Here is a 25035-nt window from a genome sequence, read left to right on the forward strand (position 1 = left end):
AGAATTGCACGTTGAAAAATATTTACACGATATGACGTACATTTACCATACACTGCCTCCTGGTCCAACAAAACTCCAATGTATGTATATCACATGATCACCCCTTTATTTGTTGTGGAGTCGGCCGTCACCCCTTTTCTCGATGTGGGCTCGACCATTACGCAACCTTCCATCCCACAAGACAGTTCGAAACCAAGATGGCAGCGCCCTGGCTGAAACCCACCTGACGAGAATGCAGATCATTTTGCCAAGTTCGGTCAACCGTTCACCGTCACTACAAAGACGTTCTTAGCTTGGAGCAGCCACGGGCAATATTTTCAAGATGATCAGAGTCGTGAGTTTAGGTTTCAGGGCTGGTGTCGACGTCACAACCGTCTGTGGCAGCAGTGTGTTTACAAATCCCGCCAAACATGTTTTCATCTCAAGAACTGGATCTTTCCTCGGTCGCGTGCGTTGGTCTAGTCTTCTAACCGGCCCGGGACTCAAGGACTCTTCCGTCAACATCGTAAGATGTTACGGGTTTTGTAGTGGAACAGCCGCGAGGACAGCAAAGATTTCGTCATTCTGTGGGAGGGGCGGAGTGTTAACCAAACACCGGCTGTCGCGTTCCCACCACCACCAGACGGGGAATAATTCTGGTAGCGGGATCGGGAGCGGTCTGTTTGCCAACAGAAATATCATTTCCTTTGCCGGGTTTAGCCGGGGGTTTAGATCAGGCCGCAGCTCGCAACAGAAGTCCACGCCAGGCTCACAGAATGTGGCCAAAACAGACGCCGCTAACGCTACGAAACCCAAACTCGCGGCCCTCCCCCCTGCCAAGGACCTGCGTCGTCTGCTGCAGCTGGCCCGGCCGGAGAGACGACGTGTTGCAGGTATGTAGCCTCTACCAGACTTGAGGAGGCAGCTAGAAAGAGTAAAAATTGACCAAACAGAGAGAGAGAACATGCAGACGAACTACTCTCTAGCGGACCAACTCCCCTGGCATGTTCTCTCTATTTTGCCAATTTCTACTCTTCCCAGCCGCCTCTCGAAGCCTGGTAGAGGCTATCGAGAGTACCAGGTATGACTTTGGGGAGGACGGCTTAGAATATAGTGTTAGTGACGCCTAAGTTGTGTATATCTCTTGAATTATGGTTATGTCTTAATGTTGATAATTTAGCTGCCTTAGAGTTAGATACACTTAATAGGGTGATGCAACAGGTGGTAAGTTGCTGATGAAATGTGCACAGTCATGGTGAGCAGGTATTAGGCAAGGCTGATCTTAAGTTGCAGTTACTGCTTATAGTCTTTTCACATATGCAATGTTGGGTTACAGTGTTGTACATGAATGTCTGTTAGACACGCCAACATGCTGCTACTTAATCACCAAGATTCATAAAATTATTATGAAGAGCCTCTATACATTGTATGTGGTTAAGAATAAGGAAAAATGTGTGCTACAAAACTACACTACAAAAGTGTGCGTGCTTTAGTGTTTCAGGTATTGCATCAGTTTGCCTGAAATGAAAAGCTTTTTTTTAAAAAGACGTTTACATGTATACGCATGGCCTTTATACATAACCATTTACCACCAACATTTGTGATTGCATAAACATTTAAACATGGCATAGCCTCCAGAGCTGACATTTTGTTGACTGTCATCTTCATCATGGCAATTAGGACTGGTGATGATGAAGATGACAGACGGTCATCAAAACGTCGGCTCTTTATATATCAACAAGTGGTTGTGAATTAAGAACTTTGCTATTCAGTCAATGACCAAAGTAGCATGAAAGTTCATCTGTGTTGGTACAACTTTGAGTCATTATGAAATAAAGGCTCTACTTTCTCTGCCAACACTGGAATGAATTGGGAGTCTTTGGGACTTATCCCAAATTTTCAGGCTGACTCCTTCATCCTTGTTGACGGAATGGACCCGTCTACTCTTTGAATGTGACGTTAGAGACATGTGACCGTAGTAACGGGTCATACATTAGAGCTCACAGACCTACCCTGAACAGAGACGGGGGACGACACAAGTTATCTGGCACGTATGAACCGTTACTACAATCACATGTCTCTGACGTCACGTCCCAAGAGTAAATGGGTCCATTCCGTGAACAAGGTTGAAGGAGTCAGCTGAAAATATGGGGTAAGTCCCAATTCATTTCAGTGTTAGCAGAGAAAATATAATCTTTATTTCATACATTCAACAACATGACAATATTATTAACGGGAGAGTTTAGTTCTGTTTACACAGGGAAAATGTGTCCTTGGAAAAGTATGTGTAAATCGTGCCCGTGTTTTCCACAGCTGCCATTGGCCTGCTGCTGATCTCCAGTGCGGTGACCATGGCAGTACCCTACAGTATGGGCCGGGTCATCGACACCATCTACTCAGCCGTGGAGCAGGGTAACGTCATGGACAACCTGAAGTGGATCTGTAAGATACTGGTGGTCGTCTTCATCGTGGGAGGATGTGCCAACGCTGGGAGGGTGTATCTCATGCAGATGTCAGGTACTACAACACCTGTTTACATTGTTTCCAGGTACGATATACATGTACCTGTCCATGAATTGTTTCATCAGGATGGTCAGTCACTAAATAAATTTAAAAGAGACTTTTTACACAACCAACCAACACGGCACAAAATCCTATTTTCAAGTACATCTTAAATCACGCGTAAAAGTATTGTGTGTGTAAAAGAAAAATGGAACCTTTGCACATTGTTTAAGGTATGCTTGAACTTTAGTTGAAGAAGAGATTTTGTGAAGTGCAAGTGTTTTATTCGGCAGCCAATGTTTCGGTGACCATCTGTCACCTTCCTCGGGGCAATTCTGACTGGTTCACATTGCACAGCACTGTAGATACTGTAACCGTATAAGTACATGTATTTTACATTTTGTGAATGCATCTTTAGCAGCGACACCTGTGGAAACTAGTCAGAATTGCCCTGAGGAAAGTGACAGACAGTCACCAAACACGTGCACCAAATCATTGATGCTGACAGATGCTGACAGTCATACAGTATATATATTAAACTTTACATGTAGACAGCTAACAATTACTCTAGTTTATGTTCAGCTTGCTCCTATGTATATTGGAGGCTTAAGGATACGTTAAAACTGGTTCATCAAAAGATGTAAGCAATACATGTATAAATTTCTATTTTACTATTCAAGTATTAAAATTTACTTATTACATAACAGACAAGTAATCTGAGACTCCAAACCTCCAGGATTAATTTAGCCAAAGTTTACAAAGTGATCCAATATACCTTGAATATATGACATTGATTATGAAAGGTCCAAGTGCAAACCCTGGGTGCTGAGGTCCTATGTTTGAAGGATGAAGGACTGTAAGTTATTGTGAAGTCTGGTTGGTCCGTCCATCAGAACCATGTATCACAGCCCCTTGATCAAACCACCGGCTAGATGATCTGTTGATGAGTTTTGGCTAAGGCCTAGGAAACTTAATGTTGTGTTTCTGGTTTGAGCCCAGAAAAATTAGGGTCGGTAGGTAAGAATTTTCTTTATGTATTGTTGATGCTCTGTTTCTTCTTCCTCTTCTTCTTCTCCAAACAAATAAGGTCAATGACCTGAACCAGATGTCTGTCACCATGGTAACTGGTGTTGGGTTACATCATGTTGCAATTTTATAGCAGGAGAGATTTAGCCTCCTGTCACCATATACATGTATATGTATATGAATATGTTTGAGTAAGAACTAACAGAGCAGACAATATGCAAAGGTAAACAAATATTACTTCACTAATTTTTTTTATTAGACTGACATTTTAGAAATTCAGGGGCTTTGAAATTTAATGTGAACATTTCATAGCCTAATACCAACGGTCAATCAAAACAAGGCTAGGGTTGGCAATTTTTTGCTAGGGTCAGTCAGAAAACTAAAAACACTTCATTTGTTTCCTGAGGCCTCACCCATGATGTTCCGAATGTCTGCCTGAAGAGCACTAATGATGATAAAATCATGGATCTGAAGGATAAGGTCATCACGCCCTGAGCTTTTACCTCTCCATGTCATTCAAGTAACAGTCTGTCCTATGAAAAACAGACTTATTGCCAGTTCTAGATGTCTTCTTTGGGAGTTTGGTGGCCAACATCAACCTGTTGGTGATTTTCCATATCTGTATCCGTTACGTATAGTCAGTGGTCAGTATAACCACCCTTCGGTGTAACACACCATTTTAGATGTAAGTGTCCCTTTGTAAGAAGTTTTGAAATAAGAATGGAACATGTACCCATGCAAGCAAACATATAATGACAAAATAATATTTGTTTTCTCTGAGTCTAAGCTTGTTGATCTTCCAAAGTTAGGAATTTTTCCTGATTACAGATTCAGCAAAATTCCCAGATCTGATTATGAATTAAGTTCAATCATGAGGCTTCAATTACATTGGTTTTGGGTGACTGCCTACAAATTACGGAGATTTTAAAAAAGGCCTGATTATGCCTTATGAAAAAGGGTGTGTAGGGGCCCAATATATTACTTTGCTTTCCATTAGTCAGAGATGCTGAAACAGCTACTTGTGGCAACTCAAGGACGGCGCCTTTTACTACAAGTAGTCCTTAAGTCTCTATGGCTACTTAACGGCCAGCTTATCCACCATTTGTACCCACTTCAGTAAATGGATGGGTATTGAATTTCCTCTTCTCCTTTATTTCCAGGCCAGAGGATCGTGAACAGGTTACGTAATGCCGTGTTCGGCTCCATCATGAAGCAGGAGACCGCGTTCTTCGACAAGACGCGGACGGGAGAGCTCATCAACCGCCTGTCGGCGGACACCGCCCTGGTGGGCTACGCCGTGACGGAAAACATCTCGGACGGACTGAGGTCCACGGTCGCAGTGGTGGCAGGGGTGGGCATGATGGTGGGTTTGTTGATCTGATACTGTAATCTTTCAGTGTTTACAGCAGTTTTTATGTTTACCTTGAAGGAAAACATGTTTTTGCTCTGTTTCTTCTGTTCCAAAGAAGTAAGGTCAATGACCTGGACCAGGCTACTATCACCATGGTAACTAGTGCTGTAGCAGACACCCTGTGGTGTTGGATTACATTACATTTATGTCGCAAGTGGCTGGACAGACTTGATGGGGCTGGTCACCATATATGAAATCAACTTGTGTTTGAGTGAGAATAAACAGCAGCATCATATGGTCAGCCACCAGGAGGCTCAAATTTGACCTTGGCCATTGTCTTTCCAAGACCTACCCACATACCAAATATCATCTCAGTTCATAAACTTTAAGGTCTTCCAAAGTTATGCTAACCACAAATTGCAGAAACACACACACAAACAGACCAAAAACAATGCCTCCATATTTCATAGGGGTAATAAAACTTATAAAAGAACAGTTACATACCAGGGTAGTGCATTGATCATAATCACGTTAAATACCAGGACCTTTGCTGACTACTGGTATACAATCAAGTTAGATTTTTAACGTGCGTCCAAAATTTTCCTTTCCAGTTTTATGTCTCTCCACAACTGGCATCCATCGTACTGACAGTGGTTCCACCGATCAGCATGATCGGCATTCTGTATGGACGATACGTACGCAAGATCACCAAGAGGGTACAGGATGCACTGGCCAAATCCACAGAGGTATGTACTATACATCTACATGCTTTGGGTGTATTATTTCCAGGGTTCAAAATACCCACTCTTACCACACAAGTCATGTTTTCTGTGTGAGACTTACATGTACAGGAGAGGCCAAGTTGCTCATTGCACAAGCCTAGTTTTCTGGTTCTTGTATACAAAGTTTACAACGATTTATTACATATAACTTACAGCTTTGACCAGCATGTTAGCAATACTACTTTATAGGTGACCTGGCTTATGGCTTGCCTCCAAAAATGAACAGCCAGTGTTGATGGCAACCTGAAGCTAGCTAGCTTTTGACTAGGTTGCCCACTGGGCAGGCTGAGAAAAAGATTTCGAACCCAAATTTCTAATAACAGAAAGGATTTTGAAGACCACAACTTTGCCTTTGTGATGCACTTGTATGTAGTCTTCAAGCAGACGTTGGGAGGCAATTGTATTATTTTGTACTGTTGCAAGTTGTAATGGTTTTAGCCGCCATTTACAGTGTACAATATTTTGTAGTGCACTGTATTACTAATACATGTAGAATAAAATCTAATTGAGTGGTGGTTTTGATCAATGTAACACTTGGGACTCTTTCAATACAGGGATACATCATGCATGTCAAAAGCACTTCTACACAGTCACTTTTTACCAGTTCATTTTTTCTCTTCATTGCTAGGTTGCAGAAGAAAGTTTATTACAGATCAGTACTATCAAGGCCTTTGCAAAGGAGATGCGCTCATGTAAGACATATGCAGCTAAAACAGCCAGGGTCTTGGAATATGAAAAGAGTGAAGCTGTAGCAATGGCTCAATTTGAGGGAGGGGTATGTACATGTATGTACCTGGTGAAAAGGGGATAAGGGTTTTAGAGATATTCAGGGCAACAGCAAAATATGACATGAGATTTGCTAGTATAGATGTACAATTATAAATCCCTAACAACAGCCATAAAAAATCAAACTGAAAACAGAAATTCCTTTTCTTGAAATTTTATCTTGAAGATGTAGTGTGTGTGAGTCATTATCAAGGAAGTTTTAAATTCCTTGGACTTACAAGAAATTGGACTTACCCAAATTTGTGACTGTACAAATGTACAAATACACTGTCTTTGTCAAGGAATGAGCATTAGTTATGCAGATGACACACTCGGTGAGCAAAGGATCATAGGTTGCAGAGAGTCTGTGGCGCCCCCCGTCTGTGTGAGGGACGGTTGCAATGTGCCGTGTCATATCTTGCATATGCCCTGTGGTGTTTTACTACGTGTGTGCACACTTACATGCCATAATCCTCTTGTCAGGTAGCAGAAGAGAAGATAGGCAACATCCGCACAGTCAAGGCCTTTGCCAAAGAGGACAATGAGTGTGAAAGATACGCCGAGAAAATTGCCACCGTCGTCAACCTTGCCAAGCAGGAATCTTTGGCAAAGGCCGCCTTCTTTGGATCGGTAGGACTGATGTTCAAAGTCAAAATGCTAATGGCATCAAAGAGCTTTTCCAATGCATTACTTGTTATGGGTGCATTTAATGTGCTGCTTTTTTATTGTAATTGTTTATGTTTGTATTATTACTAGATTAAATTTTCTTTGGCTGTAGTTTAGTGAACAAATTCAACTGGCTTCCATGCTGAACACTAGCTTCCCAGGCTTACTACAGCATTGACAAACATCATTAAATTGAAACTTTTTAAGTTAATGCTGCTTATAATGATAATAAGTACATTACATTTGTTGTGTACCCTCACTATGAACATGAGATCATAGATGTACAATGTACACATTTTGACCCCCCCCCATATACAGGACCTGGTACATATTAAGTATCAAGAAGCCCACTTTTTTAGTGGTCAATGTTGAAATGTACTGTTGAGATTATTTTTGGCCATTCCTCAGAAAATTCCTTACCCACATTTCAATTCCAAAAATCTTCTGCACCAGAAACTCACAAATAAGGTCTGCCTCCCAAATATACAAAGAAAGCAGGGGTTGACTAGCTCAAATGTCCAGAACAGCTGACAACAGTAAACAAGTCCTACAGTACGTTGACCCCAATTTGTTCTGTGTCCATCTAATCAGTGCATGCAAGACCTACATTGTAACCACTCAGATCTCTCATTGCGGCCACTAGACTGCTGAAATCGCCAAAACTTGACCAACGCAGGAAATAAGAGTATAAGACCCTATCGGTTTCTTCTAGCCCAGGAGTCTCCAAAACTGGACCAAAATTTTCATGAAAAAGAAGGATTTTCATTGATGTTTTACCATAAGGACTTAAGTTGTGTTCACCCATCTTCGCACCTTTACTGTTTAATGCTCTTGTGACTTCTGAGCCATAAGACTATGGCTTCACTGTGTGCAACAACAGGACGGTGCAGTTCCTTTACAAATCAAATTTGAGCTTAAAATCAAGATACCAGTAAGAAGTATTCTGCAAGTCAAGCCTTACTGACCTCCTTTTTTCTGCCACACACCAGATGGGGATGGCAGGGAACCTTGTGGTCCTGTCAGTTCTGTATGGAGGAGGCATGATGATGGAAAGTGCACACATCACTGTGGGAGACCTGTCTGCCTTCCTAATGTACACCGGATGGGTGGCTATGTCTCTGGGAGGTAGGCAGACTCTTCTTTCTAAAATACTGTTAGAAATACCCTCCTGCAGTCTGCATTTTGCAGAGACATTTTCAATATATATAACGTTAGCAGGAGAAAAATAAGACAACCTGAAATTTTGCAGACTGAATATATACATGTATCTAGGTAAGAGTTCAATGGTGTTGGCATAATATTGTTTTAAGAACTTTTGTGTTTACAATTGACTCTATGATATACCAGTAATTTTGCATGTACTTTTGAAATTGCATGTAACATGTTTGCCAAAATGCAATTTTGTATAAAATGCCATGGGTTTAGGTTCTGAATATAATTGTGTGTTTGCAGAAAGTATTTCTGAACTGCAGAACAAAATTGTGACATTCTGCAATATTGCTGAACGCTGAAAAAAATGTCTTTCTACCACTATAAAAAGATAAATTGGTCAACCTCAGACTGAATGAGAGACTGGTGGACAAATCGTTTAGTCCAGTGGTTAGGGACCCCCCTGCCTCTAGACCAAGAAGTTTGGAGTTCAAATCCCAGCTGTTGTCGCTCACCCAACATGCAAAATTGCTACTGTAAAGGGTCTCAGCCCTTAAGATGGAACATTAATCTGTTGTCCACTGAACATTGTACTTGTCGAAAAGAGCTTGGAGAGTTTCCCGGTACAATGAACCTGTAAATACTGTACATAGCGTCTGTCTTCTCTGTAACGACCAATAACTTTTTTTTTTAATTATAAGTGGAAGATCTAGAGTAGCTCTTCAGTGAGAGCTAAAACTGGATCGAGATCACTTTCCTTTTAAACATTTGTTAGGACAAGGTGTTGCAACTCTTTTCCAGTCTTGTCCAGACCCTGGTGCAAATCCAGGCCACTGACTCCATGGAATTTGAACCAGATATAGCTAGTAGCACAATTTGCACAGCCCACTACACCACATGGAGACCACTTTTCTTGTAGTCATACAAAATGATACATAATTGTAGACAAATTGGTTGAATGTCACATGTGGGGCATATTAACCTTCTCCCTGATGTCTAACCCCGTAACCAATACAGAATTGGTAGCCATTTGGTTCAAAGAAAAACAAATAAAGTAAAACAAATACAAGAAATGTCTGCAACGATGATGTGAACAATCACACTAGAGAGAGATTGGCTTTTTATCTTGCATAAAGCCTACTTCAATAAGCATGTTGGAAGAACATACTGTGCCTTCACGAAACCCAAATTTTTCATGTTTTTCATTGGATGTTTTGTCAACATTGCATCAGAATTTTCACGATACAGATTATATCTTTTCCAACACAACATTTGAAAACTATAGATAGGATGTCATCCTTAGATACTCGCTTAAAAGAGACGTTCTGCAAAAGTGCTGTTCACAATACAGGTTTCATGCAGCTGGGGCAGTAAGTTCTTCCAATGTACTACTTGGGGGTACATGTACTTGTCAACTGCTACCCACCCCTATTTGAGGGACCCCTAAAACAATATAATCAAAGACTGGATACTATAATAATACTACTACTGTTCCCTCCCCAGGTCTGACATCCTTCTACTCAGAACTGATGAAGGCCATCGGAGCGACTTCTCGACTTTGGGAGCTGGTGGACAGGAAACCAGAAATAGCAATAGATGGTAAGATATAACCTGGTAATCTACAATTTTGTAAAAATAACTGTGTGTATGATTTTTTTTAACACCGGTAAGATTTAAGTTGTGCTTGACAATAGTTTGGCATCTTATATAATTCTGTATCAGGTATCCACATCAGGTATTTGTATTTGGAATTTTGAAAGAGGCACACATGAAACGCATTCAAATTATTTTATTCTATGGGACTGTTGGAAGCCCGTGTGATAATCCAAGTTGTCACATAGGAACACCCATATCGAACGTTATCGCATCCCAGATATGATGACATGAGTTAAGATATGATGACAGTCAAGCAAATTGATGACAAATAAATTTTTTTGAAAGAAATTAAATTTTAATTGCATTTTGGTAAAGAAGTTAATTATTTTTAATTGCATTTTCTCCCTTCAGTTGGACATGTGCCCACTGCCGCCTCTGTGCTTGGTGCCATCAAGTTTAACGACATCCATTTTGCGTATCCCTCCCGACTCGATGTACAAGTCTTCTCCAACCTCGACCTCTCTGTCCCGGCCGGATCTGTCACTGCCGTGGTGGGATCCAGCGGATCAGGAAAATCCACCCTGGGATCCCTGCTTCTCCGCCTGTATGATCCAAACCAAGGTAGTATGAGGGTCCGAATGGGGAATCTTGGCATCACTTACAACCCTAAATTTACAAGAGGGCCTGCATGGGGGGTAGTGATACGAATTACACAAAATTTTCGCAACCGATTACGAATTACGTTAGATTCTCAGAGCTGATTATGAACAAAAACAATGATTATTACAGATAATGTACTGATTACACATTTACAATGATTTTGGGCAGCTGACTACAGATTACGAAGACAAAAAAGGCCTGATTATGCCAAGTGCGATAAAGGGCATGCAAGCCCTCTTACAAGGGCTGGCAACGCTTAGCAGTAAATTCAGGAGAACCGACAACACTTAATGGTAAATAAACTTGTTCTTGCGAAAGTTTTTTTTTTTAACTGTGAACAAGTTCATCAGACTGTTTATTGCATTCATGGGATGGCAAAACTAGGCTGCCTAAGAAGCCTGGGAGAACTAGGCTGCAAATACCTACTGAAAACAGCATGCAGACCCTTTAGTATGCTGCTGCTCCTCAATCACTGAAGGTCAATTCCAGGGAATTGATGTCATTTCCTCTCCTGACCTTTCCTGCTGCGCTGGTATAGCCATGGCTAATGTCATGTCAAAAGGTTGCCCTTCTGAGTAGTTATTTAACTCACTGTCATTGGTCGGATTCTTGCCTGACCTTACCAATCATGTCCCACCCATTTGTGGGGGCCTGCACGCCCTTTTCGGTAGAGCGTAATCGGCCGTTTTTAATTCTACGTAGAGTGTAGACGGACCACTCTAATTCAACGTAGAGCGTAATTGGCGCATTTTGCGTAGAGCGTATTCACTGTTTTAATTCTACGTAATGCGTTGTAGCTACTTGGAATTTATCGTAAAGTGTAATCGAGAGGTTTCCGTATTCGGTGTAGAGCGTTGTCGGGACCCCCCCCCCCCCCCCATGCAGGCTGCCATCTATAAACTAAGGCTACTGTAAACTAGTATTGTAAACAAGTAAAGGTTTTTGTAGTGTTTTAAATCCCTGGTTGATACAATTCAGTAGTAGTAGTACACAATGCATGTATATTTCGTGGTGACATGAATTCGCCATATGAAGAGGACACTGCAAAAATCCCACAAAAATAAAACCACCGCAAACATCTAAAGATTTACAGTAATTCTAGTGTGATCTATATTTATGTATCGTAGAGGGCCTGCGTCGTGATTACAAATTACGCAAAATTTTCACCACCAATTATAAATTCCGTTAAATTCTCCAAGCTGATTACAAATTTCGTGAAATCACAAGGCTTGAATTATGCTGATTTTGGGCAGTTGTCTATAAATTACGAAGATTTAAAATGCCTGATTATACACCTTAGAAAATAAGGCATGCAGAAGTCTAGTAATAAGTAAGGTCAACAGCAAAGTTGTATCTGTATAGCCGGTATAACCGCCTTTCGGCGTAACACACCAGCTTCGCAGGCACGCGGCGCGGCAGCAGCTGGCTACATCACACCGATCGACTTGTGACACCTAGCCCTTGGACATCTACCTCTAGACATTCTTTAAAGCTATCTAATGGCAATGCCCTTACTGTACTTGGTGACAGCGAGTTCTACACTGTGATAGTTCTAGGAAAAAATGAATTCTTGAACACCTCAATCCTTGGTTGATAACTCTGGTACTTGAAGGCATGGCTGTTTCTTGTTCTCTTCTGGGCTGGTATTAGGTACTTAGTGATTGGGACGTCCACCAGTTTATTAGTCATTTTGTACATCATGCATAGTCTGGACATTTTTCTTCTGTCTTCCATTTTGAATGCCATTTTGCTGCTCCTGTCTCACAACTGCAGGTTCAGTCACTATTGATGGAGAAGACATCAGGAACCTGAATCCACAGTGGCTCAGGACCTACGTGGGCACCGTGAGTCAAGTAAGTCACCAGGTCCGCATTACCAGCAGTGTTTTCCCCACCTCTGCCTAAATTAACATCAGGTTTCCTGCCAGTAAAGATAGTACAAGGACATGAGGGGAAATGTAACCCAATAACGTAGAGATGGACTGAATGTCCAGGGCTCGAAATACTGGTGCAGGTATAACATTAAAATTACCTGCACCAGACAAATTTTCCCTGCACCTCTCAGCATTTAGGAAGTATGAATCCCACTGAAAACTGTTCAGAAACCATTGTCATTATTTCTTTTACACTTCATATGTGGTGACAATTTCAATGCAGCTAATGAAAATCCAGCATAAGATGAAATTCCTTTTGCCGTCCAATTGTTTTTTTTATAATCTCACTCCATACATCAATCATGTTCATTCTTCAATTTCAAATTTATTTGCCCTTTTCCTATTGCATGATGAAGCTGACTCTACAAATATGGAATTGTTGTTGCATTCAGATGAAATATGATATTTGATGGACCAACAAACAAAGGCTTTACCATAAAAGACAACTTTTTAAAAACTGTGAAGCAAAGTATATAATATAGTTTATCCTTTAGTAAAAACACTGTCTGGCCTTTCAGAACATACTTGTCTGAAAAAAGTCTAGATTTTGCTTATTATTAGTGTATGTGTGGTCTGGCATCTAGCCTACAATAACGTACGTAGGTACATGTACATGTAGGTCTGACTGTAGATTGTGTTGGCTCAGTGTTTCTGTCCTACTACCCTTCTGACCCCTGTGGGCTGTGGTCAAGGCAGCTGCCAACACTAATCTCTTTTTGGCTAGACTGAATATGGAAGTATTGGGTCTGCTGCCCTTTTGAGATCGATACTTTTGGTGTTCGATACTGAATATGTTTATTAAAGGTCTCCCCTCCATATTAAAATATATGATCAGCTGTTGAAGTTATATGTGGCATGAGATATAATTATCTAGAGTCTTCTCTAAAATACATATGTTGTACAAGATATGTTATTCTCATGGAAGAGATATTGATAGGCATCATAGAACATATCTTAATGTAAAACTATAGCTGCGTGGCTTTGGTAGTCAATACATAATGTAACTAGAAAGGCCAACATTTGCTTCGGAGCAAATGTAATATTTCACTCCATCTCCCTCCCCATACAAAAATAGAAGATTCTGAATAAATCATACTGCAATCATACAAGGACAAGCTTTTTGAATCTCGACAGATATTTACAAAAATGGCACTTGGCCATTATCTCCCTTTTTTTTACAAAGATACAACGACAAGCACTTTAAATCTCGACAGCTTTACTTTACACTTATCTCAATTTCAAAGTTACATATTGCAGGTATCTAAATACTACTAATGACGAAATTGCAACTACTACTAACGGTAGCAAAATTTTCACGGTCTGAGAAACATGGACATGTTCACGGAACTATATATTCACGGTGGTGACAGTTGCAGGAAAAAGAAAGTCCAGGAATTATTTCCTAACTGTAAAGATAAGTTCACGGTACAGAGGTGACAGTGAAAACCGTGAACATTGACCTCCTGCTTGCGTTACGTTGCGGTACAGTGAAAAAATCGGGAATTACAGTAATCAATTTACAGAGTATGTTTGCTTAGTTTCCAGATGTTTTGTATGAATGTCGTAAACTTAGTTTTAAATTAACGAAAACCGATGCGCGCACAGATGCCATCCATACAATCAAATCAACATGGCCTTATTAACAATCACATAAACTATGAAGCCATACATTGAATAAGCTATACATATAATATGATTATCATAACCTTTATTTTTAAAATCATGCCAGTGAGCTAATTGCATGTACAGAGTGAAAGAAAGTAAAGTAAAGTAAAGCAGTAGAATTTCTGTACTAAGCTATGATAGTACTCCATATGATTCGTCCTCATCGTCATCATTCAATGTGGTCTATCTCTTGCTACTAGTGACTGGTAATACCTCTGTAGATTCTTCACACTGGCAGAGTACCGTACTCATTCTCTCTTGTCAGCTCCATACTTTTGTGACAACATCAAAGTGATTTTGGTTTGTATGTTGGAAAAATACAAAAGACTAACATTCTAAGTTATTGACATTCTTGAGTAAGAACAATCAGTTTTTGAATGTTAAAAGCAAAACAACGAAAATAAATAAAAAAATGTTGAAATTGTTAAAATGCAGGATTGTTAAAATTGTTAAAACTGATAAAATTGTTAAAACTGATAAAATTGTTAAAACTGATAAAATTGTTAAAAATTATAAAATTGTTTAAAATGTTAATATCCGATGCACTGGGGTTCGAACTCACAATTTCTGGGATTGCCGTCTGGCGCGTTACCAACCGAGCTAACTCGTTGCGATACACATCACTCACTGCATTGTATGTCATATAAAGTAAACAGCATGGCGGTATCGATCGCCTCAAGCCACCAAGACTTTCAACTATTAACTACGGGGTTTCCTTCTTTATCAGGTTTGCTTTTGAACCACCTTGATGTTACTTAACTATCAACCCGGCTAGCAGAAGCCGCCGGCTCCTTTGATATTACAGCCGCTCCCTGTCCAATCTTGTTTACACGCCGGGCGCAGGTCATTGACCTCCAACTTGCGTTGTTCCAACAGAGAAGAGCAAAATGTCTGGCTCCCGCAGAACGTACTGCACTCTCCCGCTGGACGTACCGCACTCTCCCGCAGAACGTATCGCACTCTCCCGGAGGACGTCCCGCACTCTCCCGAGGGAAGTCCCGCACAGCGTCCTGCACTCTCCCGCAGAACGTCCCTCGAAAATTGATGCGTATTTCGTGGCCTGTGCTGTACCTACCAAAACACTTGAGTTCATACTGTCAAAATGGAATGGCTTTGAACAGGTGTTAATTGAGTTAATCCAATCAAATCCAACAGCCAATCAGCAAGAAGAAAAGATTAGGCTGCGTCAGGTTCATGCTTGCATGCCCATATTTGGGCCCGCCCCCAAATTCCTTTCTTATTACGTCACGCGCGTACGCCCCACAGTACTTTCCTATGGGAACAGCTAAAAACGCAAATAAAACGATTGTAAAAGCTTGTATCAAAAAAAATAAAAAAACGCCTAGGGGTATTTACCCACTCTACCTTTATACGAAATTCCAGGTCGTTTGGCCCAAAAATGAAGGAATTGAATCAATTTAAAGAAATGGCAGGAGGAGAAGAAGAAGGAGGAGGAGAATCATCAGTAAAAACAGTATTTCCCTCCATACTTAAGTATGGAGTGAAATAAAAATGTACTGCTATTCAGGATGTTTAAGTCTGTAAGTGATAGCTCTGTATTTGAAATAGCTTCCTATATACAATATGTATCGCTATACAGACAACACTGTTTTGTTTATTTATTTGCATGTGACGAAAGCAAGACAATAATTTGATACAATATTGTCAATGGTGTTGGATGACTCAGTAGGACGTTGTGTCCTTGGGATAGGCACTTAACACAACTTTCCTCACTCCACCCGGTCGCAGCAAAACCGTGATTTACAGTACTTTTACCTCCATATTGTGCCTTTACCTATTTGACCAATCCCCTCCCTGTTGACTCAGGAGCCGATCCTGTTCTCCTGCTCTATCCGGGATAACATCACGTACGGAGCGGCCGAGCCGGCTGCCGTGAGCATGGACAAGATCCTCCAGGCAGCCCAGGAGGCCAACGCCTTAGACTTCATCCAGAGCTTCCCTGATGGGTTTGATACAGTCGTCGGGGAGAGAGGCATCATGCTTTCAGGTGAGAGTAGCAATAAGGCCTAAGGAAAAAAATGTATTTCCTGTTTCCCTACGAACCCTAGAAAAAGCTGCCGAACCTAGCCTTTTTTTGTGTGGACCCCTGCAAGGAACATTAATTTTTTGAGCTGATCGATCTTTCCTACATGTAGCCTCATGATCTGACACCTGCGTGATGAAACATTGTACAGTGGGTTTTCAAACTTGGACATTGACTATATCAGACTGTGCTCATGCAAGTTTTACTTTGTTAAACTATATTGTATACATGTATGTTGGATCACTAGAGATTGCCAGATTATAAAAAGAAAGAAGACAAGAAAAGATAATCCCTACCTACATTGTGCCGACCCTAATTTTTTCAGGACTGAAACAGGAAATACAACGTTTTCCTAGGCCTAAGCAACACGTTAAGCAGCATTATGTAATATTTTTGTGCCAAAATTTCAGAATGTTTTTGACAGAAAAAATCTTTATGTGAATACCATTCAATACCACTTTTCTACACATTTGTGCCATTTTGTCACATTTTGTCACATTTCATTTCATGGTTAGTGCACAAGCATTCTACATTCGGCACACTGATTTTGTGTCACCATCACAAAATGCACACCTTAGGCCACACCAATTTAATTTGTTGGTTCTCGGATTTTTTCAGAAAAAATATGAAGCGACAGGGCGAAAAAAAAATAAAAATAAAAACAGGTCTAGGCATCCTATTATAGGCTTAAATGCTACGGAATGAGGCATGAAGTCAACACAAAAGGCTGGGTTAAAATTTAAACATTGAATTTTGAACTTTTAATCAAACCACTGCATTGATAGATGGGAAAACTGTAACAACTAGGAAGAAAGGACTTTCCTCAACTGTTGGGGGCAAAATATGAGCATTTTTCAGTTGATTCAGGACCAGAATCAATTTTTTTTTTTTTTCAAATCAGAAAAAAACGAAGAGGCGAATCCGAGAACCAACAAATTAAATTGGTGTGGCCTTAAGAATGTAAACAAAGATTTGTTAAGTTTCCAGATCACAAACTGCCTAGTTTGGCATCATATTTATTAACTTTCACTCCCTGAATGGCAGTATGTCATGGGTTAGGATTGAGTCAACTTAATTTGTAACGGAATTTCCACAAAATTGACATTTTGTATTGCCCTTGTATTACATAATAATGCTTTCTTTAACACAACTTCTGTATTGAAATCCATGGAATCTGCATAAATCACGTACATGCCTATCACAGTCTACTTAATGCATTTACATGACATTATATACTAGTAGCTTATGTACATGAATTCCGTTGAGACAGATTAAGTATGATAAAATGATTAATTTTTCCCGTCAAAATGCAAATCCATTTTACCGCCAGCTCCATAATTGGATAAATCATCATGGCTAAAGGGATTATAATGTATCGTGCATATAATCCTTGTCTATACACCTGTATTCAATAAGACATTGCTACAGGCACAATGTCTAGCATACACTTTACACAAGGTGTACATGTACATGATTAAAAGGATACCAAAACATGTATAGCAACACAAAGTTTTGTTCACAATCTCCCTGTATATCAAGCTGTGTATTTCTTGCTTTACTACTTCAGATATGTCTTTTTAATCTTAGGTGAAATAGCTCTGGGATTTTTTTGCTTCACCTAATTCTTAGAATGGGGATTTACTGAGGGCCTGCATCTGGGGGATGGCAATAACGAATTACACAAAATTTTCACTGCCGATTACGAATCACGCTAAATTCTCAGAACAGTTACGTGGCTTTACAGCTAATGTGCTGATTACGAATTTCGATGATTTTGGGTGGCTGCCTACGGATTACGAAGACTAAAAAGGCCTGATTACGCCTTACGAAAATGGGCATGCAGGCCCTCTTCGTTCTGGTGATGTCAGTGTAATTAGGGTCATGAGGTCATGGTCCTTTGAGAATGAGGTTACTCCTGGGGAAATAGAAAGTCTGTCTGGGCAGACTGATCATCAGATAATAGCAGCATGTGTTAGCCTCAATCAGTCTCTACTGGTCTGATAACTATCACAGGACCTTGTCTTTGAGAAAGTCCAGAAGGATACATGATGTTGACCTTTCCCCTACTGTAGCATCAGGTTAAATTAATTAGAATGGGGATTTATGATTGGCCGGTGACACTGAAAGGATTAATGTAATGACCAATCCCTACATGTCTGTAGCTGAGCCACCCCAATTCCACAGATGAACAGACACTAACTTCATGCAATTTTTTTGGACACAAAACATCAATGACTTAATTGCTTCCTCTTCCCTCCTTAAATTTCTGTTACTAGATCAGAGAGGGTTTAGAAAGTGTGGTTTGTGAATCTCCATATACGTGTACATCTAATCTTGGACGAAAAAGGGCAAGATGCAGTGGAGAGAAAAAACTCAATACAGTAAATCACAATTTTTTTTGGCAGTACGTTTATATTTGCCATTTTCACTTCTGTACTGCAAACTTATCATTACCATGAACAAGAGATTTGCTTTCTTTTTGCTGCACCTGCCGCCACTGTGAACGTATAGTTCCGCAAACATGTCCATTTTTCTCAGACCGGCAAATTTTGCTACTGAGTACATAAAGTAAATTATAGTAATTACCTGTTTTACTGATATCGTCTGCCTGATGTTAATACATAATGGAGCATCAGAGTGTTATTGAGTCTGACATGTCTGTGGGGCTGCATGCAAAGCACAAGGGAAAACCAGGTAAGAAGTAATCAGGCTCTGTGTGCATCGGCCAGGAAGGCTCGACATTCCCGCCAATAAAAATCAGACTCCTCAGGGACCTGACCTGTCAATTAGGCAGCTTCCAATGTTGCCTCCTGAAGAGATGCCAGTCATTTCAGAGCTGTGTAGGCTGGGTACCTCTGTCAGGGTCAAGGTTGTTGCCTTTTGGTGCTTCAAACATTTTAGTTTGCAATCCGTCATGAGTGGACAGGTATTGAGGGCAAAGTGAGCCATCTGGTGTGGGTTGTTAGGCCTGTTATACCCACATTTTACCCACAGACAGGTGCAATGGCCAAGGGTAGAGTGTTATAGCCTTGCATTTGGTAGGTGGTGAGTTGGATCCTTGGCTGAGTCATGACTTTTGAGTCATGAAATTTGATACTGGTACATTTCATACAGCTTTCTCTGCTTAGCACTCAGAATTTGGGAAGGAGTATGGGAGTTAAACACACATCACTACCACTACCAGTGGACAGTCTAGCCCCCTGCTGTAGTGATTTCACAACTACATGTACAATGTATTTGGCCCAAGGCCACAGAGACAGAGATGGGTGCCACCCTATGCACCAAATATAGGTGCGATAAGGAAAGTTGACTTTCCCAGTCTCATTTCTGTATTACTCCAAGTGGGTACCACAAAAGAGTCCAGTCTAAAAAAAAATGAATGGGCTCAAAAAGTCTGCATTTCGGTCAACCATTAATTCCCCAGCATCGATCCCACTGACTGTTGCAGCATCCGAGTGATTGTCAGACGTGTGCGCTTTTTTGTCCCCGAGTACTGCAGTAAGGCACTTGCATGCACAGCACACACACTGGGAGGGCCTCTTGTATATTGGCTAATTGCAGATTCTGTATGTATCACAGGTGGCCAGAGACAAAGAATCGCAATAGCAAGGGCACTGATAAAGGTAAGTCTAAATTTTCCTTGAGTGAGCAATATTTGCTATTGTTTGGAATCACAGGTGGCAAGTATTGGTATATCCACTCTTGATTCATTTGTGTAAGTGCAATTTCATTGTAGATGTACTATATTGGACATGCAGTACAGCATTGGCAAAAGAGTGTAATAAAATCAATGCTGAGAAATCCAAATGCATCAGTGGGAAGAACGCAGCAGTAAATTCGCAGCTGTTCCAACCGCAGTTCCATTGAGCGGCCTATTGTCAGATTTCCGCATCAGACATCAGTTTTGCTAGAGGTATAATTGGAGTTTGATTGACTGCATGCCTGGTGGTCTAATGACTGGCCTTTGTGCTGCCTGAGATGACAGGACAAAGCCTTGGTTATTGGTGGTCCCCATGGCCATCACTCGCCTACATGTACAGTCTGACACAACCTTATCTTATCTGACTCTACAGGATCCCAGGATCCTGCTGCTAGATGAAGCTACCAGGTATGTCTGTTTGCCTTAATTATCTGTTAGCTTGATCAAAATAGGCTTCTGCCAATTCTATTTACAGGTTGTGAACCTTAAGAAATCTACATCCTTCTTTAATATGTTTGTCCTGAAGAACCTGTAAGACACATATGCATTTACATATTTTCAGTTTGCTGATGATGATGCTAAATCATTTTTAAATTAACAATGATTTCCATGTTATTGGAGTACACAAAAGGTCATAATGAGATTGTGAAGCATGACAAATAATGGTGAATGAGTCACTCAAATTGTAGCTACTAGTATATGTAGCTATATTTTGCATTTCAGGTATTAAACAAAGAGGGTTCGCAACTTTTGTCATTCATTTTTTTCATATTTTTCAACATTTTCTTTTACCCTGATATTCAGACCTACATATACCTCATCCTTTGACGTTTTCCTGGTCGTTTGGGGGACAATATTCAGACAGTCAGTGCAATATCGATGTGGTCCCTGTGCGGGTCCTAGCAGTAATCTCTCCTATTCCGTACATCAAAGTTGACTGACAGCCGGCTAATTCTCTCTCTCCCTCCAGCGCACTGGATGCAGAGAGTGAGTCCCTGGTGCAGGAGGCCCTGGAGAGGCTGATGATCGGCAGGACGGTGATCACCATCGCCCACAGGCTCTCCACCATCAAGAACGCTGACACCATCGCGGTCTTACACAATGGAGGCATTGTGGAGCGGGGAAGCTACGAGTCCCTCATGGCCATCCCCTCGGGCATGTTCAGGAAACTGGTGGAGAAACAAACCATCGTGGCGCGTTAGCGGCGACCATGGCAACGCATTCAGTAACCAACACACTTGTACGGTCAAGGACAGTTCTAGGGAAAGGTCACAGGAGCTATCAAATAGCGAGCTTGATATAACAGGTTTTGGAAGCAAGGAAAGCTGAAAGTGACTGGCATTGTGCATATCAGAGATAGTTTATTGGATAGTGAAAAAAATGAAGAAAAAAATGAAATTAAAAAAATCAGAAAATTAGAAAAAAATATGTTAACCAAGATGAACTTCCGTGCAAGGAAAAAGTATATTTTTACTGCAAAAATTTTAAAGCTACAAATTTGTGGGTGAGGTAAAGGCAGTTCTAGATAAAGCAAAATATGAGACAAGATGACAATTTTGGAACACCTACCAATCATATTCTTATTCCATGTAATATGTCAGTTATTTAGAATTATTAGACATTCCTCCTTTATTTTGGTTTATCGTCCCAGAACAGCCCCAATCAATAAGGAGCAATTAAGTGCATACATAAGTGGATGAAAGTATTGTGTAGTTTTATGGGGGCATCAATTGGCCTCCATTCAAAGGTTGACTGGGAAGATTATAACCTTCTTTTATGTAACATTTTGTGACAGCCGGTCCAATCGGTAGCCTATTGGTAATCTCTACCAGGCTTCAGGAAGCGGCTGGAAAGAGTAGAAATGGGCCAAATAGACAAATGACTAGTTTGCCGGCATATCATCTATCATCTTGAAATTGAAAATACGAATCTACATCCTCGCCGAAGATGCAGTTTATTTTTCACCTGTATTGTTGGACTCTCTAGTGGGCAAAGGCAACTTACCACCGCAACTGCTTTTTTTTAAAAAAACGCACTGAAATAGTATTCAGCTTTAATTGTTTTCAGTCTGAGATGTACGTTATTATTTGCTTAATGGCAATGTAATTTGTTTTTTTATTTCTTGTGTATGTAACTTTTATGTGCCCACCTGTTGAAAAGCAGTCACGGATGAAAGTGTGATTTAAAATAAATGAAATCTTATGTATAACTCAGGGACAGAAAAACAACCATGTCTTGCAGGCCAGACCGTTGCCTGCAGTGATGGCACCAGATTTACGGTGTTTTGTGTATACATTCCCTCCAAGTCTATTCCTGTGCCTTAGGGTATATCCTACCACTACCAGACACCTCTGTGTTTAAAACAACAACAGAGGCGTTGTCTCTAGTGGGAACTTCCTCAGACCGTAACGACCAACTTTGGAGCTTTTCAAAACAAACACGGCAGCTATGGGGCTGTCTGACCCTATAAGGGGGAACGGCCGGTGTGCTTACAACAGTTTTGCTGGCATCACCTTGGGAACTACCTAGCCTCTACCAGGCTTCGGGAGGCGGTTGGAAAGAGTAGAAATTGGCCAAATAGAGTGCCAGTGGAGTTGGTCCGCTGGAGAGTACAATTTGCCGCATCCGTGGGTCGCAAAATGTACCCTGTCTCGCCTGGTTTACTATTCCCTTTAGTTTGGCTAATTTGCTGGAAAGAGAAGAAATTCGCCGAATAGAGAGATAACACGCCAGTGGAGTTGGTCCGCTAGAGAGTACAATTTGCCGCATCCTTGGGTCGCAAAATGTACCCTCTCTCCCCTCGTATATTATTTCCTTTATTTTGGGCAATTTCTACTATTTTTCCAGTGATCCGAGGTGCCTGGTAGAGGCTAGGAACTGCCAACAGTGAAGAAGAAGTGTAGAAAAAAGCGAGTTTATATATTTTATGGGTCACATTACATACATGTCTATGTTCTCGTGTTAAGAATTATTATTAATGCTGTATACTGGTAAACCACCACAGCTTACAGGAGTAATTTGTTTACTCTAACTCAGTAACTGTGTAAATGTTAATGTGGACGGGAAGTGCTTTAAAGTTGTACTTACAAATTGTCGTCAGGTATTTTGACCTGGATGCCATCGCCCATTACTCACTGTACTAATCAGGACATGTGTAACAGTGTCGTTAAAGAATGCTTTTAAGTCCGTGTTACTCATAATTCTGTAATCACCGAAGTACGTATACGCTGTTTTCGGGTGTCTTATCATAGCAGGTTATATGTAAGCTGTTTTTATAACACGTTGTGCAATTGTGACAATTATTTGTGCTGATGAAGACCCTGTGTTATGAGAGAATGTTTGCTTTTAAAAGAAATTATTAGTACCGTACGGTAGTTTAAGGCATTAGATGCAATTCTAGGGTGGCAATACAAAAAAGATATTCTGAATGAGGAAATCTGTCTGATATTGACATTCGCTGCCGTTCCTTAGTACATTTTCATCATAATTTCATACTTAAAGCTACGTGAGAAGTCCCTTTATTTTTTGGTACCACCAATATTAGCTAGAACCAGCCTGTGGTAGCAAACAACCAACAGTTTTCCGTCAGCGACATCGTATTTTTACCTCACAGATTGAGATATCAGTATGCTACGGAATAGGGTTCATTCAACTTACTACATTAAAAAATGACCACAAAATTGACGTTGAAAATCCAATTTTACTGCCATGAAATTGCGTTGGGTGCCTGTGTCTGCATGTGTATATTTTGTACCAGGTATTCCATGAATCCAGAAAACACATGACGTATATATTGATCGCACTCGCTGACATGATGACGATAACCCAGGTCTAGGTGAAGAAGCGGGGGCGTTCATAATTGTATAAAGTATGTGTGTTTACGCCGGGGACGGATTTTTGCTAATCGATTCCATCTCGTTTCTCAGCGCCAGGCGGCACGTTCATAAAGCTTTATCCAGGATGGATGTCAAGTTTTGACAAGAAAGATTCACCGGGTGGAAAAACGTTCCAGATGATGCGACCCACCTCAGCCGATGTGCGCAATCCAAATGACCTTTTCCATATCGCCGCTTTCCAATTGTTATAATGGGGGTGGCATCTTACCCAAACACTGTTCTCTGACAGGACGCACATGGTTTCAATTCTGTGTGAGGGAGGCAGGGGAGAGATATCATAATCCCCTATCTCAGATAGATGCTGCTAATGTATGGGCGCCCTAAATCATTAAAATGGCATCTGTGCCGTGGGAGGAATAGTGAACATAGATGGTGTTTTGTCACGCTTGCTTCTTAAATCTGTGAAGGTGCGTCTGCAGTCAAGACACTATAGCTGCCCCCCTTTAATTATGTTTACTAAAGGAAGACACATTGTTTTTGCTACATTTCCTCTTCTTCTTCCTCTCCAAACCAAAAAATGTCAATGACATGAACCAGACTGTCTGTTACCATGGTAACTAGTGTTGGGTTACATCATGTTGCAATTTTATAGCAGGAGGGATTTATACTCCTGTCTGACCATATATATGAATGTGTCTTGAGTAGAGGCATTTTATCGGACTTTCTTTTTGCACTGGTACAAAATGTATCTTTTTTTTCGACAGCCAAACGGTTCATTTAGGGTGGCAAATGATAGCTGCCTGGCCCATTTGATACCGTCTTGCAGCGCAGCCACAAAAATATCTGCTTGGAGATTACGATACTTGCCCTTTTCATCTTTCATGGTCTGACGGCTTGAATGAAATCGCGACCGACCATCGCATGGCGCGGTACAGTCAGTGGTTGAGGTGATCACGAGATAAAGGCTGCAGGTCGGCGAGCACAGAGCCTGAATAATGTCATCATCAGTGGTAGTCAAGATGAGAAGCTGTGTGTGGCGTCTCAAATTTGTTCCCGTACCCACCAAATAGCTGAGAATGGCTATGGAGATCGTCACAAAAGAAGAACTTCATTGCACGACTATTGTACATGGTACAATGTATCAACGACTATTGAACATAGTACAAAAAGAAAAGGGTATAAAATGAAACTAAATTAACATCCTAGGTACTAAAACATCAAGTGGTACAGTAGTACAATATACAATCACGTAGAGCTAATCACGAGTTTCGTTATTTTTTTCTAATAACAAAACAGCCTTTTATGTATTTACCTATTTTTACATTGTGAGAATTAATGTATTTGAATATATATAAACCTGTCTATAGCATCGAGTCTGTTG

The 25035-nt window shown here is 40.7% G+C and overlaps 1 protein-coding gene across 1 annotated transcript; it reads left to right on the top strand.

Annotated features, from left to right (window-relative positions):
- The first annotated feature begins 523 nt into the window (after window positions 1–523).
- LOC109482797 (ATP-binding cassette sub-family B member 10, mitochondrial-like) lies at window positions 524–24027 on the top strand. Its single transcript, XM_019785635.1, has 13 exons — window positions 524–872; window positions 2293–2496; window positions 4668–4870; window positions 5470–5604; window positions 6889–7035; window positions 8061–8196; window positions 9724–9819; window positions 10228–10437; window positions 12250–12329; window positions 15902–16082; window positions 19698–19741; window positions 20192–20226; window positions 20789–24027. The coding sequence occupies exons 2-13, from the start codon at window positions 2331–2333 to the stop codon at window positions 21018–21020; spliced, it is 1665 nt and encodes a 554-aa protein (XP_019641194.1). The 5' UTR covers window positions 524–872; window positions 2293–2330; the 3' UTR covers window positions 21021–24027.
- The last annotated feature ends 1008 nt before the right edge of the window (window positions 24028–25035 follow it).

This window comes from Branchiostoma belcheri, unplaced genomic scaffold (genome assembly GCF_001625305.1).
Source record: "Branchiostoma belcheri isolate BF01 breed outbred unplaced genomic scaffold, Haploidv18h27 scaffold60, whole genome shotgun sequence".
NCBI classification, from domain to species: Eukaryota; Metazoa; Chordata; class Leptocardii; order Amphioxiformes; family Branchiostomatidae; genus Branchiostoma; species Branchiostoma belcheri.

Bases quoted from the DNA above. Each gene is read 5' to 3' on its own strand.
- LOC109482797 (XM_019785635.1), top strand. From the start codon at position 2,331: ATGGCAGTACCCTACAGTATGGGCCGGGTCATCGACACCATCTACTCA. The intron at 12,330-15,901 runs GTAAGTCACCAG...CTGTTGACTCAG, and splicing joins ACGTGGGCACCGTGAGTCAA to GAGCCGATCCTGTTCTCCTG. The intron at 16,083-19,697 runs GTGAGAGTAGCA...TATGTATCACAG, and splicing joins GAGAGGCATCATGCTTTCAG to GTGGCCAGAGACAAAGAATC.